The 22,648-nt window shown below is 37.1% G+C and overlaps 1 protein-coding gene across 1 annotated transcript in view; it reads right to left on the bottom strand.

Moving 5' to 3' along the window:
• The window catches only part of CFAP61 (cilia and flagella associated protein 61), an 854,500-nt gene that overhangs the window by 285,560 nt on the left and 546,292 nt on the right, over positions 1-22,648 (bottom strand). Inside the window, exon 20 of the mRNA XM_053712009.1 lies at positions 9,840-10,014. Coding sequence (XP_053567984.1) covers positions 9,840-10,014 — 175 coding nt within the window. The remainder of the gene's footprint in view (positions 1-9,839; positions 10,015-22,648) is intronic.

Raw genomic sequence — 22,648 nt, 5'->3', positions numbered from 1 at the left:
TGGAACTGGATGGATTACTCCCATTAACAAGAGCTCTTGTACGCAGCGTAGAAACGCCTCTTTCTTTGTCTGGATTGTTGACAATCTTGACAGATGAAATCTCTCTCTTGGAGGAGAGTATTTGAAGTCCAGAAGGTATCCCTGAGATATTATCTCTAGCGCCCAGGGATCCTGAACATCTCTTGCCCAAGCCTGGGCGAAGAGAGAAAGTCTGCCCCCCACTAGATCCGATCCCGGATCGGGGGCCCTCAATTCATGCTGTTTTAGGGGCAGCAGCAGGTTTCCTAGTCTGCTTGCCCTTGTTCCAGGACTGGTTAGGTTTCCAGCCTTGTCTGTAGCGAGCAACAGCTCCTTCCTGTTTTGGTGCAGAGGAAGTTGATGCTGCTCCTGCTTTGAAATTACGAAAGGAACGAAAATTAGACTGTCTAGTCTTGGCTTTGGCTTTGTCCTGAGGCAGGGCATGGCCTTTACCTCCTGTAATGTCAGCGATAATCTCTTTCAACCCGGGCCCGAATAAGGTCTGCCCTTTGAAAGGTATATTAAGCAATTTAGACTTAGAAGTAACATCAGCTGACCAGGATTTTAGCCACAGCGCCCTGCGTGCCTGAATGGCGAATCCTGAATTCTTCGCCGTAAGTTTAGTAAGATGTACTACGGCCTCCGAAATGAATGAATTAGCTAGTTTAAGGACTCTAAGCCTGTCCGTAATGTCGTCCAGAGTAGCTGAACCAATGTTCTCTTCCAGAGACTCAATCCAGAATGCCGCTGCAGCCGTGATCGGCGCAATGCATGCAAGGGGTTGCAATATAAAACCTTGTTGAACAAACATTTTCTTAAGGTAACCCTCTAACTTTTTATCCATTGGATCTGAAAAAGCACAGCTATCCTCCACCGGGATAGTGGTACGCTTAGCTAAGGTAGAAACTGCTCCCTCCACCTTAGGGACCGTTTGCCATAAGTCTCTTGTGGTGGCGTCTATTGGAAACATTTTTCTAAATATCGGAGGGGGTGAGAACGGCACACCGGGTCTATCCCACTCCTTAGTAACAATTTCAGTAAGTCTCTTAGGTATAGGAAAAACCTCAGTACTCGTCGGTACCGCAAAATATTTATCCAACCTACACATTTTCTCTGGTATTTCAACTGTGTTACAATCATTCAGAGCCGCTAACACCTCCCCTAGTAATACACGGAGGTTTTCCAGTTTAAATTTAAAATTTGAAATATCTGAATCCAGTCTGTTTGGATCAGAACCGTCACCCACAGAATGAAGTTCTCCGTCCTCATGTTCTGCCACCTGTGACGCAGTGTCTGACATGGCCCTAATATTATCAGCGCACTCTGTTCTCACCCCAGAGTGATCACGCTTACCTCTTAGTTCTGGTAATTTAGCCAAAACCTCAGTCATAACAGTAGCCATATCCTGTAATGTGATTTGTAATGGCCGCCCAGATGTACTCGGCGCTACAATATCACGCACCTCCCTCTGAGCGGGAGATGTAGGTACTGACACGTGAGGCGAGTTAGTCGGCATAACTCTCCCCTCGTTTGGTGAAATTTGTTCAATTTGTACAGATTGATTTTTATTTAAAGTAGCATCAATACAGTTAGTACATAAATTTCTATTGGGCTCCACTTTGGCATTGCAACAAATGACACAGGTATCATCCTCTGAATCAGACATGTTTAACACACTAGCAAATAAACTTGCAACTTGGAAATACAATTCAATTAGAATAATATTAAAACGTACTGTGCCTTTAAGAAGCACAGAAGATCTATGACAGTTGAAAATTAATAAATTGAAACAGTTATAGCCTCAATCCTTGTAAACAACACAACTTTAGCAAAGGTTTAATCCCATTAGCAAAGATAACAAATTCTGAAAGCAGGAAACAAATTACAGAATAAACGTTTTTTATCTCAGTCAAACTATAATTCTCACAGCTCTGCTGAGAGAAATTACCTCCCTCAAAATAAGTTTTGAAGACCCCTGAGCTCTGTAGAGATGAACCGGATCATGCAGGGAATACAATGAGTTGCTGACTGAAATATTTGATGCATAGTAAAAGCGCCAAAAAACGGCCCCTCCCCCTCACACACAGCAGTGAGGGAGAACAGAAACTGTCAGAAAACAGACTAAGCAACTGCCAAGTGGAAAAATAGTGCCCAAACATTTATTCACTCAGTACCTCAGCAAATGAAAACGATTTTACATTCCAGCAAAAACGTTAAACATAATCTCTAGTTATTAAACAGCTTTATGTATTTCTTACAGTGTAATTCTAGTGAAGTACCATTCCCCAGAATACTGAAGTGAAAAGTATACATACATGACATTATATCGGTATGGCAGGATTTTCTCATCAATTCCATTGTCAGAAAATAAAAACTGCTACATACCTCTATGCAGATTCATCTGCCCGCTGTCCCCTGATCTGAAGTTTACCTCTCCTCAGATGGCCGAGAAACAGCAATATGATCTTAACTACTCCGGCTAAAATCATAACAAAAACTCTGGTAGATTCTTCTTCAAACTCTGCCAGAGAGATAATAACACACTCCGGTGCTATTTTAAAATAACAAACTTTTGATTGAAGATATAAAACTAAGTATAATCACCATAGTCCTCTCACACATCCTATCTAGTCGTTGGGTGCAAGAGAATGACTGGGAGTGACGTAGAGGGGAGGAGCTATATGCAGCTCTGCTGGGTGAATCCTCTTGCACTTCCTGTTGGGGAGGAGTAATATCCCAGAAGTAATGATGACCCGTGGACTGATCACACTTAACAGAAGAAAAATGTTTTTGGGTTCAGCATCCGTTTAATATCTGTTGGAGTACACATCTAAATTTTGGTATAACGTAACATATATCGGTTAAATCTTTAGTACATAGTAGAACACTTTGGGCCAGATTACAAGTTGACCACAATCGTGCGCAAGGAATATTGGGTTTTCCCGATTGTTTGCTCGCAGGTCAAATTGCGCTGGTATTACCAGTTTAAAGTAAAAGCAATCGTAGAGTGCAATTCAATTCAAGTTAACGTTCATCGGGTTAGCACGTCCTCAGAGCTATGGTTAACTATTTTGCTAAACAAAAAAGTGTAATGTATTTTTTATGTGTTTTGTGACTGAGTGCACTTACACTTATAAAAACACCATCTAATAAAAATTATTTATAAAAAAAATTATGGACACAAAAGTTATATGGGCTCAAAGATATGAGGTCTCAGGTGTTAGAGGAAAAAAAAGCAGGCAAATGGCTTTAATAGAGATACATAAACAACTCTAAAGATAGATCTGTATGTATTTACATAAGTCTTTATATGTGTACAGATGTATTTATATGAGTATATATGTATTTATAGCCATATACAGTATACAAATATAAACACATCAATACATATGTATACACATATAGACATACTGTATATATAACTGCATTGGAGCCCTTTTGCAGTTAACTAGATGAAAACATGAAAAATCATATTTATGCAATATTCATATTTTCATGTCGGTTATTGCACAGAAAATATGTGATCGGGTTTGCGTGCGAGTGGGGTGTTTGTTTCTCCATTGACTTCTATGGGGGAATAGGTTATTCTAAGTTCAGCTTTTTGCGTGAGTCGGGTTAGTGCAAGCGCAATAACTTTTTACTTTCAACTTGTAATACCAGCACAACCCGACACGCGCAAAAAGTTTACATCTAGCACAATTTGTGCTCTAGGGAAAGCGCTAAATTGCGCTCCACTTGTAAGCTGGCCCTTTAAAGGGAAATAAATGTACAAAAAGAAAAGACCTTATCACTCAAGTGACGGGCAACATGAGTTTTTCAACGCACTCCGAAAAAAGTATATTACGTGAGAGATTTAGAGCACCCAACCTTGAGTCAAAATATTGCTTTTAACTTGTAATAAGTGCAAACATAAAAGTGCTATTGATTGTGCTTAAAGGGACATGAAACCCATTTTTTTTATTTCATGAATCAGATAGACCATACACATTTAAACAACTTTCCTATATACTTCTATTATCTAATTTGCTTTATTCTCTTGGTATCACATTACAGATGCAGCAATGCACGACTGGGAGCTAGCTGAATGCATTTGGTGAGCCAATAACATGAGGCATATATGTGCTGCTACTAATCAGCAGCTCCTGAGCCAACCTAGGCATTGTTTTCAACAAAGTATACCAAGAGAACAATACAAATTAAATAATAGAAGTAAATTTAAAAGTTGTTTAAAATCATCTATTCTATATGAATCATGAAAGAAAAAATTGGGGTTTTATGTCCCTTTAAGCAACGTTAGTGCACAAGAACACTAATATTTTTGCCCTATACTTGTAATCTAGACACGTTTAACCAAAACAAAATACAAGCACTGAAAAGCAAATATAATCTAATTGCAAAAACTATAATCTTCTAGTCATTAATATTTTATTTGAAAATCAAATAAAACATTGATTCATAGCAATAATTTAATACTAAGTCACTTTGTAGTATGTCAATTATAAAGCTGCAAATTATATAGTTCCAAAGTAATCCAAAGTGTATACTTTGATTACTAATTTTATTCATAAAGGAATTAGAATATTTTTACTTTATAAAAATAATTATTTCAGTGTTTTCATTTTCTTTCTTTGGATTAATTATCAACTATTACAGTAGTGTCTTCTATATTTATTATATCTGCTTTTCTATTTACAACTTTCGTTTCACATTATTATGAACATATTAAACACTGACCTTCTGCTGCGTATATATATATATATATATATATATATATATATATATATATATATATATATATATCATTTAGTGGTATAGGTGCATTCTCACTTCAAAAATCTCCAACTGCCAGGGTGCTATAAGCGGTGGGCTTATTTGCATAGTAACAAAATTCAGTAAGCACTCACTGGTGTTGAGTCATATATATATACACACATATATATATATATATATATATATATACACACACACACACCACATTGAGGAAATTGTTAAACTGAGATTTTTTGCATGTTTACTAAGCAGCAGTGGTGTATTTAGGTTTTGTGCTGCCCTAGGCAATCAAAACTCTGCTGCCCCCCACCCCTCAATTTCTAGGCCTATTTATATATATATATTAAACACAAATACACAAACCAGTATAGATGAACAATTACAAATCATATTGTAATATCTTTATATTTTTATTATTTATTTCAGTAAAACATGTTTAATGGGAACAACAAACCTGGCTTTACAACTATTGAACACATGGAATAAAGTAAATTGCCTCATTTGTGGAGAATAAAGTGGCACATACATAAAACCTACGTACAACATGTCACATCTCTAACTGATCAGGCCATAGGGCAGTCAGCAAGACACAGTCACCCTCTGTACATCCCCTAGGTTATGCCAGTTTATATACAGCATTGGGTAGAGTCTAGAATAGAATGCTATGGCATCTGGACAGTAACAAGACAAGAAACTGGGGTGCAGATCAGGCCATGATAATGGAATTTCAGATCACATGTGACTATTTTATGATGAGATCTGAAATGTTCCTGTATCAGCACCCAGTATGTAATCATATGTGCACATCAGCTACCACGTCACTTTATGAATCACTTGTCCTGCAGCTGTCAAAAAAGTTGTGAGCAATAGTAAAACTGTTAATTTATCTAAAATAAAATCAAACCCTCTAAAGCATAACAAGAACTTTTATCAACATCTGACAAAGTGGGGAGCAGTCAGTGGAGCAAGTAATAGCGTTAGTGCAGTGGTACTTACCACAGCTCAGCTGGCAGTCTGCCCATTAGACTTTACCCTGGCCTCAAACACATGGTCATCTGACTTGTACTGTAATGTCCTGCTGGGTATTTCCTGACATTTAGCTCCTTTAAGGCCACATGTAGCTAGAGCTGTCAAAAAATTTGTCATCCCAATGCCTCTTTGCTCTTGAAAGAGCGCTTCATGCTGGGATGGAGACAAACCAAGGAGACTTTCAGGGACTTCCCCCTGCCACCAAAAGAGCTCCACAACCTCCCCCACGTTCCTAAACAAGATCCCTGGATGGGAGAGAGAGACGCCGTTCAGATACACCCAGGAATAAAGCCGTTTGCACTTTGCAGGTCAAAGGGGAAAGGAAACAAAACAGAGGGTGCGTGGAGCAGGCAAGAAGCGGCGGACAAAGCCGCAAAAACGTCACAACCAAGGAAGACAAGCCACTACGGAGCAACTATTAAAATATGTGACGGCGTTTCTTCCTTACTTTTGTGAATCTCAGTAGGCTGTGGGTGTGAGGCACAATCTTCATATCTGTCACCGCTGCACGACTCCTTTGCTGTTTTTAAAGTGCGGCATTACTGCTGTAATGCTTAGCTCAGCTGTCAACACAAGCGCACAGGATAATCAAGCGCTTCCTTAGAGATGAACTTGATTGCCGCCCCCCACAAATCTGACGCCCTAAGCACGGGCCTTGTTGGCCTAGGCCATAATACGCCCCTGCTAAGCAGACTTATTAAATACTGTTTACCTCTCCAGATGCTACAATCCCAATTCTAAAAAGGTGGGACAGTATGGAAAATGCAAAAAAACATACAAAAAGAATCATTTGAAAATTCAATTCACCCTGTACTATATTGAAAACACATTATTAACATATTATTTGATGTTTTACTTTGTGATTTTAATGTATTTTTTAAAAATATACACTCATTTCAAATATGATGACTACAACATACTCCAAAAAAGTTGGGACAGTCGACTGTTTACCACTGTGTAACACTTAATAAACATTTGGGCACTGAATACACCAGTTGGTTACGTTTAGCAAGCGGAGTTTTCCCCCATTCATCCATTATGCATGTCTTCAGCTGCGCAATTTTGTTGCCTTATTTTGCGCTTCATAATGTGCTACACATTCTCAATCGGAGGCAGGCCATGCTTACACCTGCACTCTCTACTTATGCAACTATGCGCTTGTAATCCGGGCAGAATGTGGTTTTGCGTTGTCCTGCTGGAAAATGCAGGGACGTCCCTGGAAAGGACGACGTCTGGACGGTAGCATATGTTGCTCCAAAATGTATACATATCTTTCTGCATTAATGGTGCCCTCACAGATGTGCAAGTTATCAATGCCATGAGCACTGACACCCCCCATACCATGACAGATGCTGACTTTTGGACCTGACGCTGATAACAGCTTGGATGGTCCTTTTCCTCTTTGGCCCGGAGGACACGACTACTATTTTTCCCAAAAACTATTTGAAATGTTGACTTGTCGGACTACAAAACACAATTCCACTGTGCTACTGTCCATCTCAGATGAGACAGAGCCCAGAGAAGTTGTGGCGCTTCTGGATAGTGTTGATGTATGGCTTCTGCTTTGCACAGTAAAGCCTTAGCTTGTATCTGTCGATGCAGCGGAGAATAGTGTTGACTGACAAAGGTTTACCAAAGTATTCCCGAGCCCATATCAGGATATCCATTACAGACTCATTTTTGAGACAGTGACGTCTGAGGGATCAGAGATCACGTGCATTTAGAAGTGGTTTTTGGCCTTGCCCTTTATGCACCGAGATCTGACCGGATTCCTTGAACCATTTAATTATTTTGTGCACTGTAGAAGGTGAAATGTCCAAAATTCTACCGATTTGTCTTTTGGGAATGTTGTTCTCAAAGTGTTGGATTATTCGCTGATGCATCTGTTGGCAGATTGGTGAGCCTCGACCCATCCTTGCTCTTGAAGGACTAGGCCTTTTGGAGGCTCCTTATATACTATGATTACACAATTGCCTCACATTTCTTACTTATTTCAACTTGTTACATCGCTATTAGTCCTAAATTGCCCTTTCCTAACTATTTTGGATCGTGCTGCAGTCATCAAATTTGAAATGAAGTATTTTTGAGATAAGTATGAATGTTCATCAAGTAAATAAGTAATGTTCATTTTATCACTAGCTCAAAACAATTAATTATTTACATATTAAAGAGACATAAGTCAAAATTAAATTTCATGGTTCAGATGCATCATGCAATATTAAGAAACTTTTCAATTTGCTTTGATGATCAAACTGACTTTGCTTTATTGTTATCCTTTGTTGAAAAGCATAACTAGGTAAGCTGAGTTACAGAAACGCACTACTGGGAGCTAACTTGTGATTGGTGGCTACAGATATATGCCTTTTGTCATTGGCTCACCAGTTGTGTTCAGCGAGCTTCCAGTAGTTTATGGAACTGACTTTAACTATATGTATAACCTATTTGCAAGCAAAAATGCAATAATAAAATGCTCTATTTCATTTGTGGTATTTATACTTAATGGACAATTGGTAAATCTTTATGGGAACATATCTTAGTACTGAGACACTTGACCCTCAACTAAAGGACACTCCAAAAAAAAAATCTCCTCAGAATGGGAAAAATAAAAATAAAAACATCACAGTGCATACAGTAACAAAACATTATTTACATCGACTAAAAAACAAGAACTAGTCATATTCTATTTGTTTTTACCATTAAAATGAAAATGTGAATTTCAGCTTTTGTAATTTATAAGAACATTTTATGAAATTATAGGAAATGATGGGATGATTCATTTTAGCTTACCAAATATCCTTTAAAAACAATGACGTGAGATAGATAGATTAGATAGATTAAATAGATAGATAGATAGATAGATAGGTGATAGATAAATTAGACAGACAATAGATAGATAGATAGATAGATAGAATAAATATCTATATATTTATAGATATAGATTAGATAAATAGAATAGATTTATTAGATAGATAGATAGATAGATAGATAGATAGAATGGATAGATTAGATAGATGATAGATAGATAGATAGATAGATAGATAGACATTAGATAGATGATAGATAGATAGATAGATAGATAGATAGATAGATAGATGGATGATAGATATATAGATATATAGATAGATAGATATAGATTAGATAGAATAGATTTATTAGATAGATAGATAGATAGATTCGATAGATGATAGATAAATAGATAGACATTAGATAGATGATAGATAGATAGATAGATGGATGATAGATATATAGATAGATATATAGATAGATATAGATTAGATAGAATAGATTTATTAGATATATAAATAGATAGATAGCTAGATAGATAGATATATGAGGCATAAATCAGTAAGAAACAATTAGGCATACAAATATACTATTCTGTTATTCATTCAAAAGCTTTATACTAACATTAATATAGCACAGCTGAAATATCAATACCACAGAAAGGGAAGCTAAGAAGGCGAAAAAAACAACATGAAAAAGCAGCTAAATATGCTTGATGGACACAATCCAGCAATCGTAAGTAAACAATACAAAATGACACTTGAATTATCTGTTCCTTTAGAATTTTAGATCACTGCGAACTAGAGAACATACTGTATAAAAAAAATGATGCAAACAAGAGAAAGATTAGTTATAATTTAGGCTTTTTTTTCTTCTGTGCTTTTCAGAAGCTATAATGATACATATTTTTTTCCACATAATTGCTAAACACACTTGTTAATTAAATTATTATTTAATTAGTTAGCTAATGAGTTTAAGCATACATTGCTTTCAGAACTTCCACATTTTTCTGTTGTATAATAATCGAGATAATTAGACTGCGTCGTCTGTATTTTCTCCTCTCCCACATATGCTGGTTAACCCAAAAAAATGACATGTTGCAAATGAAGTCAGAAAACAAAGCCTGACAAGTGCAACATTTTGTTTCAGCTAATTAGGCATTAATTATATACCAGGGCTGAATAGTGTTCAAAGAAAATGCAGACGTACAAAAAGCTAATGGATTCTACAGATCTTACCTTCTTGCTCGACAATATTGTCTTTCACCCACTTCATTGCCCTCAAACAATCCTCACCATCTTGCAGCGTAAATAGATTTGAAGGAATTTTGCCGGTATATCTCTGCTTGCAGCAATCTGGTACCTCTCGGTTTGTCACTAACTGATTAATATCCGCTCCCGAGGGACAAGGAACCTAATATTACATGGAAACAGAGAAAGTATTTTATGTTATCTGTTACTGTTTATTTCATTGTTGACGTTTATTAAAAAAAAAAAACACACACGCGTTTCATTATTGCTATTTGTTTTATTTATTTTTCAGATTGCTGTGTTTGTTTTCTATACTTAACTTTATATTTTACTCATGAGTTTCTATAACTGCCAAGTTGATTTGGCAATTCTGCTGCACCAGCATTTGGTTTTGTAGCATGGCAACTGTGGCTTTGTTATTTAATTTCTATTTTGAATATTGTTTTCATGACAGCTAACATTTTCTTTTGAAAATATTAATAAAAATTATATATATATAAAAAAAGATAAGCACACAATGTTAAGGCCTTATGTTTTATCATTAATGAGATGTTAAATACAAAAACTATTCTATTATGCATATGAAAGAGCAACAAATACACATCTTGAAATCATGAGAAAACAAAAATAAAAAGGTTAAATGTTTAGAGCTAGATTACAAGTGCAACGCTAAATTATCGTGAAGCCGCTAACAGGCAAATTTGCCCATTTGCAGGCATGCGATAATTAACCAGCTATTACAAGAGCAATAACTGCATAGCAATTAACGCTCAGAAAATTATCCAAAATAGAGGGAATTATAGTTTTGAATAAAAAAAAAACAGAATGTATGCTTACCTGATAAATTACTTTCTCTTACGGTGTATCCAGTCCACGGATTCATCCTTACTTGTGGGATATTCTCATTCCCTACAGGAAGTGGCAAAGAGAGCACACAGCAAAGCTGTCCATATAGCTCCCCCTCAAGGCTCCGCCCCCCCAGTCATTCGACCGACGGTTAGGAGAAAAAGGAGAAACCATAGGGTGCAGTGGTGACTGTAGTTTAAACAAACATTTTAACCTGGCTTAATTGCCAGGGCGGGCCGTGGACTGGATACACCGTAAGAGAAAGTAATTTATCAGGTAAGCATAAATTCTGTTTTCTCTTACAAGGTGTATCCAGTCCACGGATTCATCCTTACTTGTGGGATACCAATACCAAAGCTTTAGGACACGGATGAAGGGAGGGAACAAGACAGGTAACCTAAACGGAAGGCACCACTGCTTGCAAAACCTTTCTCCCAAAAATAGCCTCCGAAGAAGCAAAAGTATTGAATTTGTAAAATTTGGCAAAAGTATGCAGTGAAGACCAAGTCGCTGCCTTACAAATCTGTTCAACAGAAGCCTCATTCTTGAAAGCCCATGTGGAAGCCACAGCTCTGGTGGAATGAGCTGTAATTCGTTCAGGAGGCTGCTGTCCAGCAGTCTCATAAGCCAATCGGATGATGCTTTTCAGCCAGAAAGAAAGAGAGGTAGCAGTTGCTTTCTGACCTCTCCTCTTACCAGAATAGACAACAAACAAGGATGATGTTTGTCTGAAATCTTTAGTTGCTTGTAAATAGAATTTTAAAGCACGAACCACATCAAGATTGTGCAATAGTCGTTCCTTCCTTGAGGATGGATTAGGACACAGAGAAGGAACAATGATTTCCTGGTTAATATTCTTATTAGAAACCACTTTAGGAAGAAAACCAGGTTTGGTACGCAAAACTACCTTATCTGCATGGAACACCAGATAGGGTGAATTACACTGCAAAGCAGATAATTCTGAAACTCTTCGAGCAGAAGATATAGCTACCAAAAACAAAACTTTCCAAGATAATAACTTAATATCTATGGAATGTAAAGGTTCAAACGGAACCCCTTGAAGAACTGAAAGAACTAAATTTAGACTCCATGGAGGAGCCACAGGTTTATAGACAGGCTTGATTCTGACTAAAGCCTGTGCAAACGCTTGAACGTCTGGTACATCTGCCAGACGCTTGTGTAACAAGATAGACAGAGCAGATATCTGTCCCTTTAAGGTACTAGCTGATAACCCTTTCTCCAATCCTTCTTGGAGAAAAGACAATATCCTTGGAATCCTAATCTTACTAAATGTTCAAAAATGATCCAATCTTTCTGAAAATTTCACCACACGATCTTAATGCTTGGTAATGGTTGCACAGCAAATATCAAGTCAATTAACCCCTTAATGCCCGAACCGGAGCAACCTAAAGTTTACAACCGGTTAGCAAACTACAGCACCATGCCACAGCAATCTGCTCTGGCCCTACCTTGCCCCTGGGAATTAGTTGTTGATAAGTAAGCCTCTATGAAGTCCTCAAGAAGTTTTAGGACCCTCCACATGAAGCTGCATGAAGCTGTCTGCAAAATGAAGAGCGCAACTGAGGCGCGAAAATTAGGCCCCCTCCCTCTCCACTCCGGAGTTGTGGGGCCTTCAAAACCCTAAATAGGTGTCCAAAATACTGCCATGTGGAATAAAAACCCCAAATAACACTCCAAAAGTGATAAAAACATGTATAATGATTATATTTTGTTAAAAAATAATCGATTGCCCTTTAACAGTGTCCACCAGTCATTTAGCCCTGTCAAATAAGCCTTCCTTCTATACTGAGTCTCAGAAAATGGCTTACCTTCCCCACATGGGGATTCTTGTCAGTCTTCTAGCATTACTAAGTCTTGACTAGAAAAAGATGACTGAACATACCTTGTAGCAGTTAAGCCTGCAAACTGTTCCCCCCAACTGAAGTTTTCTTGGTACTCCTCAGTCCTGCGTGGGAACAGCAGTGGATTTTAGTTACAACATGCTAAAATCATTTTCCTCTCAGCAGAATTCTTCATCACTTTCTGCTAGAGAGTAAATAGTACAAACCAGCACTATTTCAAAATAACAAATTTTGATTGAAGATATAAAAAAACTACAAATCTAACACCACATTCACTTTACCCTCCCGTGGAGATGCTACTTGTTAGAGCGGCAAAGAGAATGACTGGGGGGGGGCGGAGCCTGAGGGGGAGCTATATGGACAGCTTTGCTGTGTGCTCTCTTTGCCACTTCCTGTAGGGAATGAGAATATCCCACAAGTAAGGATGAATCCGTGGACTGGATACACCTTGTAAGAGAAAATAGCACTACTATTTTACTGCACTAGACAGTTTTTTTTAGGTCTAAAGTTTGTGGGAGTGGGTGTTAGAAAAAAAAACAGCACTGAAAAGTGCCTTTACATTACGTTCTATGGGAACTGTGTGTTCCCAGTAAATTTATGTATATGACTATATATATATTTATGTGTTAATATGTGTATATACACATATTACACAAATATATATGTATATAGTCGTATACACATATATTTAAAAACATGCCACCATCGCTGCCCTACTTACCCCTTCACTGCGTGAGGTTCTAATGCCATGTCTGACGCATCAGAACAAGGCTCCCATTGGAGCCTATGGAAGCGCACTCTCGTATTACACAGTGGAGTGCTTATATCGCTTTCATGAAAGCAATATATATAGTGCTTCAATTGTAATCTACCCCTTAATTTTTTGTATATGTTTGTATTTCAAGAACACAATACACGTACACACAGATTTAAACGGATATGAAAACCCAGATTTTTTTCTTTCATAAACAACTTTCTAATTTACTTCTATTATCAATTTTTCATCATTTCCTTGGCATCGTTGGTTGAAAAGCGGGGATGTATGCTTAGGAGCCGGTCCATTTCTGGAGCACTATATGGCAGCAGTTTTGCAAGAATGTTATCCATTTGCAAGAGCACTCGAGGGCAGCACTATTTCCTGCTATGTTGTGCCCCAGACGCCTACCTAGGTATCTCTTCTACACAGAATATCATGGGAATTAATTTTACTATTAGAAGTATTGTGTTAACAGAAGACTATGTACTAATATAATGCTCACTGAAGTATAAAACCAGCAGAACTAATAAGATGATATATTAGTATATGAGTAAATGCAGACCAGTGTGTTTAGCATGTTCACCCTTATCTGGTGAGAGGAGATGTTGGACAAATATGATGACTGGAGCTCCCCATCCTTCGTGATTCAACACTAAACTCAGAGGCTGCAATTCTTTTGCTCGTTGAGCCTGTGTGTGTAATATTGTGCTTGTCCACTAGCTCACAGCATAAACACAGTAGGGCAGCACCTTCCTCATGCGTTTCGTGCTATTTCACCATCAAAATAGGTTTGATGTTTAAACAGATATTGAAACTTGTATGTTTTTCCATAACTACACAGTTGCTTACTGACTCCAATAGCTGTATTTGTGAGCATCAAAATGTTTGTATACACGACTCAGTGCTTAACCCCTTATACCCTTAAAGGGATATTAAACAGTGCTCCTTTGGTAAAAACAAATATGTTAAATTAAAATAAACATATATAGAAACAGGTTGTGTAAAAAGCAGCAAACAACTTACTAGTTTCCTTGCAAGAGTAGCACTTACAATTTATCACTCTAGCTCGCTAGCCCCTGCCCCCAGTGTGATAAAGAGAACATTTTTGAAACTTAAAGGGACAGTCTACTTAAAATTAAACTTTAATGATTCAGATAGGGCATACAATTTTAAACAACTTTCCAATTGACTTTTATCATTAAATTTGCTTTGTTCCCTTGGTGGTATTTTTCAAAAGCTAAACCTAGGTAGGTTTAAACTGATTTCCAAACCATTGAAAACCGCCTCTTAGCTCAGAGCATTTTTAAAGTTTTTCACAGTTAGACAGTACTAGTTCATGTGTGTCATATAGATAACATTGTGCTCACTCCCAAGTTAGTTATTTAGGAATCTGCACTGATTGGCTAAACTGCATGTCTGTCAAAAGCACCGAGATAAGGGGGCAGTCTGCAGAGGCTTAGATACAAGGTAATCACAGAGGTAAAAAGAATATTTCTATAACTGTGTTGGTTATGTAAAACTGGGGAATGGCTAATAAAGGGATTATCTATCCTTTTAAACAATAAAAATTCTGGTGTAGACTGTCCCTTTAAGTTTTATTCTGTCATTTCTGGGCATGAGCAAATTTGACTTCCTGTTTATCTAGTCTATTCACTTAAAGGTATATTGAATCCACATTTTTTCTTTCATGATGCAGATAGAGCATGCAATTTTAGACAACTTTCTTATTTACTCCTATTATCGTTTTTCTTTGTTCTCTTGTTATCTTTATTTGAAAAGCAGGAATATAAGCTTAGGAGCCGTCCCATTTTTGGCTCAGCACCTGGGTAGCGCTTGCTGATTGGTGGCTAAATGTAGAGAAGGAAGAAATATTGATAACAGGAGTAAATTAGAAAGTTGTTTAAAATTGCATGCTTTTTCTTAATCATGAAAGAAAAATTTTGGGTTTAGTGTCCCTTTAATACTAAACCAACTCTGGATGTTTTATGACATCCTGCTAGATAGGCTTCCTGTAGGGCTGTGACAGGAAGTAACAGACACTTCACAAATTAAGTTTAAATAAAAATAGATAAAAGCTCAAATCTGTTTAAATAGATACATAATACACATTGCAATGATTTCTATTAAAGTATAAGCCACTTCTTAGTGCTTCTTTATTACAACAATGAAACAGATTGTTAAATATCCTTTAAGGACGGCAGCTATGTCCTGGGCTTTCAGAAAGCCAGTCTCGCCTCCAGCAGCCAGGCAGCCCTATTTCATGAGTGAGGCATTGCAGAAACAGCACAATAGAGGCCACCCCAAGGCTAGTGATTGCATGCCAGTAAGTCATAAGGTTCAGTGTTCCTCCATTATATGAGATATTCGCTGCGATCACACTTGCTTTACTGTAGCGTGACAGATAAATTCTTTTTAAATGATAATCTCTTAAATGTAGCATTTGATAAACAGATTTGTTCAAATAGCGAAATACAACAGTGACAAAATTAATGTATTTTATTTTATTTCAGAAAAGGTCTTTTATTTTCAAGATTTTTTTTCTGCTTCTATTTCCCTAGAACTATTCAATTTCATGTGGCTCCCATTAATTTACCTGTACAGAAAAGAATGCTTTTTGTTATTATTGCAGTACAATAAAAGGAGACCTTCATTTTACAAAGAAAAAAATTTACAAATGTAAAATGTATAAAGATGTAATGTTTTTCTGTTTAAAGCATCTCTGGCAGAAATATTCAAACTCAAAAAAGGAGCAACAGTGAAGAACATAATGGCCAGATTACAAGTGGAGCGCAAAATATCGCTTATGCGAGGGCGATATTTATGCTCTACTTAGTAATACCAGCACACGCAAATGTGAGCTAATATTACAAGTTAGGTGCAATGCAAACGTGACCACGTGTTTGCATTGCACAGAAGCATTGCACTCACAAGAGAGCGCTTCCATAGGCTCCAATGGGAGCACCGTTTTCATGCCGTGAGACAAGACATGAGAACTAGCACAGCAGATTGTAAATATATAAGTTTAGTAATATATACATATATATTTATTTGTTAATATGTGTGTGTGTGTATATATATATATAATTTTATATATATATATATATATATAAAAAAAATCATATACATATATATTTACAGGAACACACAGTTCCCATAGACAGCAATGTAAAGGCACTTTTGAGTGCCATTTTTTTTTCTAACACCCCACACTTGCCAACTTTAGCCCCTCATAACGGCTTCATGCATTTTTTTTTTTTTTTAAAAAAGATGCTACAATTTTTATTTTTAAAAACACACCGCACACTGTATTTTGGGGGCAATTGGGGCACATTTAGAAAATTAACCAGAGATCTGATCTCTGGTTAATTTTCAGAGTGCTAATTACTATCGCAAGCTTGTGGTAGCAATAACCAGCCACTTTGCGCACAATAAACTCGCTCCACTTGTAATCTAGCCCAATATTGGAACTACATCAATAAACCAAGTATAAAGGATGGGAAAAGAGAGTCCTTTAAATAGACGCCTATGACCATGGGGTCCATTCCAAGCAATCAAATTTGTGTGGCAGCTTTTTTTATGTTAAAGGAATAGTAAACAATTTCAGATTGTATTATAAAATGCTTACTTATGCACAGTAAAACAACTTTGAAATACATTTTCATAATTTATTTTGACCTTTTCCTGTAAGTTAAAGCTGAACATTTAAGCAAGCACTATCCAGGGTACTGAAACAAAAATGGGCCAGCTCCTAAGCTTTAAATATTTGCTTTTCAAATAAAGATGCGAAGAGAACAAAGAAAAATTGATAATAGAAGTAAATTAGAAAGTTGCTGAAAATTTCATGCTCTATCTGAATCATGAAAGAAAAATGTCGGATTAGTGTCCCTTTAAGTATTAATATTTGTTACTTTTGCTTGGCAGTTAGTAATACTTCTAAGTGTTCTGCCAGCTTGTTTGTACATTCCTATTGAGCTAGAATCTCCACTGGACCTGTCAGTATTTACTGGCAACATCTCAAAATATCAACTCCCCATCAATCAAAAGCTACTTGGAAAAAGACAAACCCATAGCTCTAATACATCTAAGGAACAGAAATGGTATTTCTACCTGCCCTCTCAAATAGTGTGTAACCCAAGCAGCCATTATATAGCCTTACAGTTTTATTATTATACTTTAGTATTTTGACTGCCTTCCATTGTTGTTAAACTCTAACATAACACAATATCAAAGTGGGGAACTGTGTTGAATAACTTTTCTCCACCAACCTTAAAGGGACATGAAACCCAAATATCTTCGTTCATGATTTAGAAGGAGCATGACATTTTAAACAACTTTCCAATTTACTTCTATTATCTAATTTGTTTCATTCTCTTGATATCCTTTGTTGAACATCTAAAAAGGCTCAGTAACTGCTGATTGGTCGCTGCACATAGATGCCTCGTGTGATTTCCTTACCCATATGTATTGCTATTTTTTCAAGAAAGGATATCTTTAGAATAAAGCAAATTAAATAGTACAAGTACATTGGAATGTTGTTTAAAGCTGTATTCTCTATCTGAATCATGAAAGACAAATTTTGGGTTTCATGTCCCTTTAAGATCCTCCCTGCACTAATATAAATTATTGAAGATTGGTTAAACTTGATTGCAAACACGAACCCCTGATACCCCACAGAAATCATTGCTTATCTTTTAACACATTTTGCTCAGTACCCACCAACTGCACTTCTACAACCACATTTAAATTTAACCATTCCTTACCAACAGTAATACCCTCCAGCACTAGTATAAACTATTGAGGTTTGTTAAAATTGATTGTAAACAAAACAACCCATTGCACCCACCCCAAGGAAATGATCACACCCTTGCTTGTTTTACTAACCCACAGTATTCTCACAACATGAACTATTCATGTTGTGAGAATACTCACAATGTCTTACACTCAAAAGGCTCCCACCCAAATTCAACTTGCATAGTTCTTTAATTCAAGATCATCTCATCTACCAAAAAACATTACATCCAAAGGCAAGATCCACTCATTCACCGTAAAACACCCCATCCAAAGACAAGATCCATTCATCCACCAGAAAGCACCCCATCCAAAGACAAGATCCACTCATCCACCAGAAGGCACCCCCTCCAAAGACAAGATCCATTCATCCACCAGAAGGTGTCCTATCCAAAGACAAGATCTACTCATCCACCAGAAGACGCCTCATCCAAAGACAAGAAACTCTCAACCACCAGAAGACGCCTCATCCAAAGACAAGATCCATTCATTCACCAGATGACGCCTCATCCAAAGACAAGATCCACACATCCACCAGAAGGCCCCCATGCAAAGACAAGATCCACTCATCCACCAGAAGATGTCCCATCCAAAGACAAGATCTACTCATTCACCCTGTGGTCTCACTATCATTTTATTTTTTAGATTTGGCTGAAATGTTATTCTATAGCAAAACAACAGAATAGTTTTGTAATTACAAGGTGTGTAGTGTCCCTTTAACTGTGTTTTTTTTTACTTTTAGTAAGTATAAAATAGAATATTGTGTCCAAGATGTATTTCACAGAACTAGAGTTATTAAAATGTTTCTTTTCTTCTATGGTTTACAAAAAATGGGGAGTTTTTTTTTATCTATAAAAGAGTTTGACATTACATAGATAATAAACTTCATCAACCATTCTCCATGGCAAACAACAGCAAAAGGTCATATTGTCACATTTGATCTTTCTTGATCATCCTTCATATTTTATTTCATGTTCCTAGTGCTCATTGCAAGTCTGTTTAAGGCATTTAGTGTCACACAATCAATTACAAAAAAAGTAATTAATAATAATTTTGACAGCTGAAAAACACTGTTTCAGTAAAGGCATTAATAGACTCTGTATCTCATCTATTTACTATGTAAGGCTAGCAGTCAAAGCCAATCAACTCAATTCTTAGAAAACAAAAGAAACTGGAGCTACGTCTGAAGATATAAGTCAGAATCTATAAATACATTTACTTCTTAGCAAAGCAAATTTACTTCATATTCTTGGTATTGTTTGTTGAAAGAACAACAATGCACTACAGGGAGATAGCTGAACACATAATATGAGCCAATGATAAGAGGCATATATATATACCGCCACCAATCATCAGCTAGCTTCGAGTGGTGCATTGCCACTCCTGAGCATTGCCACCTGATTTTCAATTATCAATACCAAGAGAATAAAGAAAATTATATAATAGAAATAAAGTTGTTTAAAATTGTATACTTTGATTGAATCATGAATGAAAAAAAATTGTATTTCCTGTCCCTTTAAGCTGATAACCTTCCGAGTTTATTACTGCTGTACAGTTTTCATTGCCATTGTGACTAATACAACCACAATATTATATTTATAAGAGAGTATTCAAAGTTTTCCCGAGTATTGTGACACTATATATCACAATGAAATAGTTGCATTTTTTTTTCTGGCAAAGATCCTGATGCCACTGGCAAGATAAACATCTCAAAAGGCTGCTCTAGCATTCTTATTTTTTTATTTGCTGTTCCTACTAGTTAAGAATAATAAATAACGGCAACTGTCCCACTTCAGCAGTGGGTACCATAAAAGATAAAGGACCAAATAATAAGTGGCGAGTATTACAAACTGGAATGAAATTGTTTGCGCATGAGCCATGCCTCACACACGCTAACTTCAGTATTTTAGATATCGTGACCGCTCTAACTTTTTCTCCCCATAGACTTTAATGAAGTGTACTACAAGTTGCCCTAGTGACAATAAAACATTTAGGGCTAGATTACTCATACCGATAGTCACGGCAGAGAACCTAGCGCAGTTAAGGGGTAATTTGGGAAGCGATGGGTAGAAAAACATAATTTATGTAAGAACTTACCTGATAAATTCATTGTTTTCATATTGGCAAGAATCCATGAGCTAGTGACGTATGGGATATACAATCCTACCAGGAGGGACAAAGTTTCCCAAACCACAAAATGCCTATAAACACACCCCTCACCACACTCACAATTCAGTTTAACGAATAGCCAAGTAGTGGGGTGATAGAAAAAGGAGTACAAACCATCAAAAAAAAGGAACTGGAAATAATTGTGCTTTATACAAAAAATCATAACCACCATAAAAAGGGTTGGTCTCATGGACTCTTGCCAATATGAAAGAAATTAATTTATCAGGTAAGTTCTTACACAAATTATGCTTTCTTTCATGTAATTGGCAAAAGTCCATGAGCTAGTGACATATGGGATAGTAATACCCAAGATGTGGAGCTCCACAGAAGAGTCACTAGAGAGGGAGGGATAAAAAATAATAGCCATTTTTTCGCTTAAAATTTTAAATCCACAACCCAAAAAATAAGTTTTTCTCACTTAAAACAAAAGCAGAGGAATCAAACAGAAACAGCTGCCTGAAGAACTTTTCTACTAAAAACTGCTTCCGAAGAGGCAAATTCATCAATTTAGTAACAGTAGAATTTAGTAAATGTATGCAAAGAAGACCAAGTTACTGCATTGCAAATCTGATCAACTGAAGCATCATTCTTAAAAGCCCATGAAGTGGAGACTGATCTAGTAGAATGAGCTGTGATTCTCTGAGGCGGGACCTGACCCAACTCCAAATAAGCCTTATGAATCAAAAGCTTTAACCAAGATGCCAAGGAAATGGCAGAAGCTTTCTGACCTTTCCTAGAACCAGAAAATACAACAAATAGAATAGAAGACTTCCTGAAACCTTTAGTAGCTTCAACAAAATATTTCAAAGCTCTTACAACATCCAGAGAATGTAAGGATCTCTCCAAAGAATTCTTAGGATTAGGACACAAAGAGGGAACAACAATGTCCCTATTAATGTTGTTAGAATTCACAACCTTAGGTAGAAATTTAAATGAAATCCGCAAAACTGCCTTATCCTTATGGAAAATCAGAAAAGGAGACTCACAAGAAAGAGCAAATAATTTGGAAACTCTTCTAGCAGAAGAGATGGCCAAAAGGAACAACACTTTCCAAGAAACAGAATTTATGCTTACCTGATAAATTACTTTCTCCAACGGTGTGTCCGGTCCACGGCGTCATCCTTACTTGTGGGATATTCTCTTCCCCAACAGGAAATGGCAAAGAGTCCCAGCAAAGCTGGTCACATGATCCCTCCTAGGCTCCGCCCACCCCAGTCATTCGACCGACGGACAGGAGGAAATATATATAGGAGAAACCATATGGTACCGTGGTGACTGTAGTTAGAGAAAATAATTCATCAGACCTGATTAAAAAACCAGGGCGGGCCGTGGACCGGACACACCGTTGGAGAAAGTAATTTATCAGGTAAGCATAAATTCTGTTTTCTCCAACATTGGTGTGTCCGGTCCACGGCGTCATCCTTACTTGTGGGAACCAATACCAAAGCTTTAGGACACGGATGAAGGGAGGGAGCAAATCAGGTCACCTAAACGGAAGGCACCACAGCTTGCAAAACCTTTCTCCCAAAAATAGCCTCCGAAGAAGCAAAAGTATAAAATTTGTAAAATTTGGCAAAAGTGTGCAGTGAAGACCAAGTCGCTGCCTTACATATCTGGTCAACAGAAGCCTCGTTCTTGAAGGCCCATGTGGAAGCCACAGCCCTAGTGGAGTGAGCTGTGATTCTTTCAGGAGGCTGCCGTCCGGCAGTCTCATAAGCCAATCGGATAATGCTTTTAAGCCAAAAGGAAAGAGAGGTAGAAGTCGCTTTTAGACCTCTCCTTTTACCAGAATAAACAACAAACAAGGAAGATGTTTGTCTGAAATCTTTAGTAGCCTCTAAATAGAACTTTAGAGCACGGACAACGTCCAAATTGTGTAACAAACGTTCCTTCTTTGAAACTGGATTCGGACACAAAGAAGGTACAACTATCTCCTGGTTAATATTTTTGTTAGAAACAACTTTAGGAAGAAAACCAGGCTTAGTACGCAAAACCACCTTATCTGCATGGAACACCAGATAAGGAGGAGAACACTGCAGAGCAGATAACTCTGAAACTCTTCTAGCAGAAGAAATTGCAACCAAAAACAAAACTTTCCAAGATAGTAACTTAATATCTATGGAATGTAAGGGTTCAAACGGAACCCCTTGAAGAACTGAAAGAACTAGATTTAGACTCCAGGGAGGAGTCAAAGGTCTGTAAACAGGCTTGATCCTAACCAGAGCCTGAACAAAAGCTTGAACATCTGGCACAGCTGCCAGTCTTTTGTGTAGTAAGACCGATAAAGCAGAGATCTGTCCCTTTAGAGAACTTGCAGATAATCCTTTCTCCAAACCTTCTTGAAGAAAGGAGAGAATCTTAGGAATTTTTATCTT

This window comes from Bombina bombina, chromosome 4, assembly GCF_027579735.1.
Source record: "Bombina bombina isolate aBomBom1 chromosome 4, aBomBom1.pri, whole genome shotgun sequence".
Classification (NCBI taxonomy): domain Eukaryota; kingdom Metazoa; phylum Chordata; class Amphibia; order Anura; family Bombinatoridae; genus Bombina; species Bombina bombina.
The sequence above is the reverse complement of the archived record's forward strand: the minus strand, read 5'-3'. Positions and strand labels throughout refer to the sequence as shown.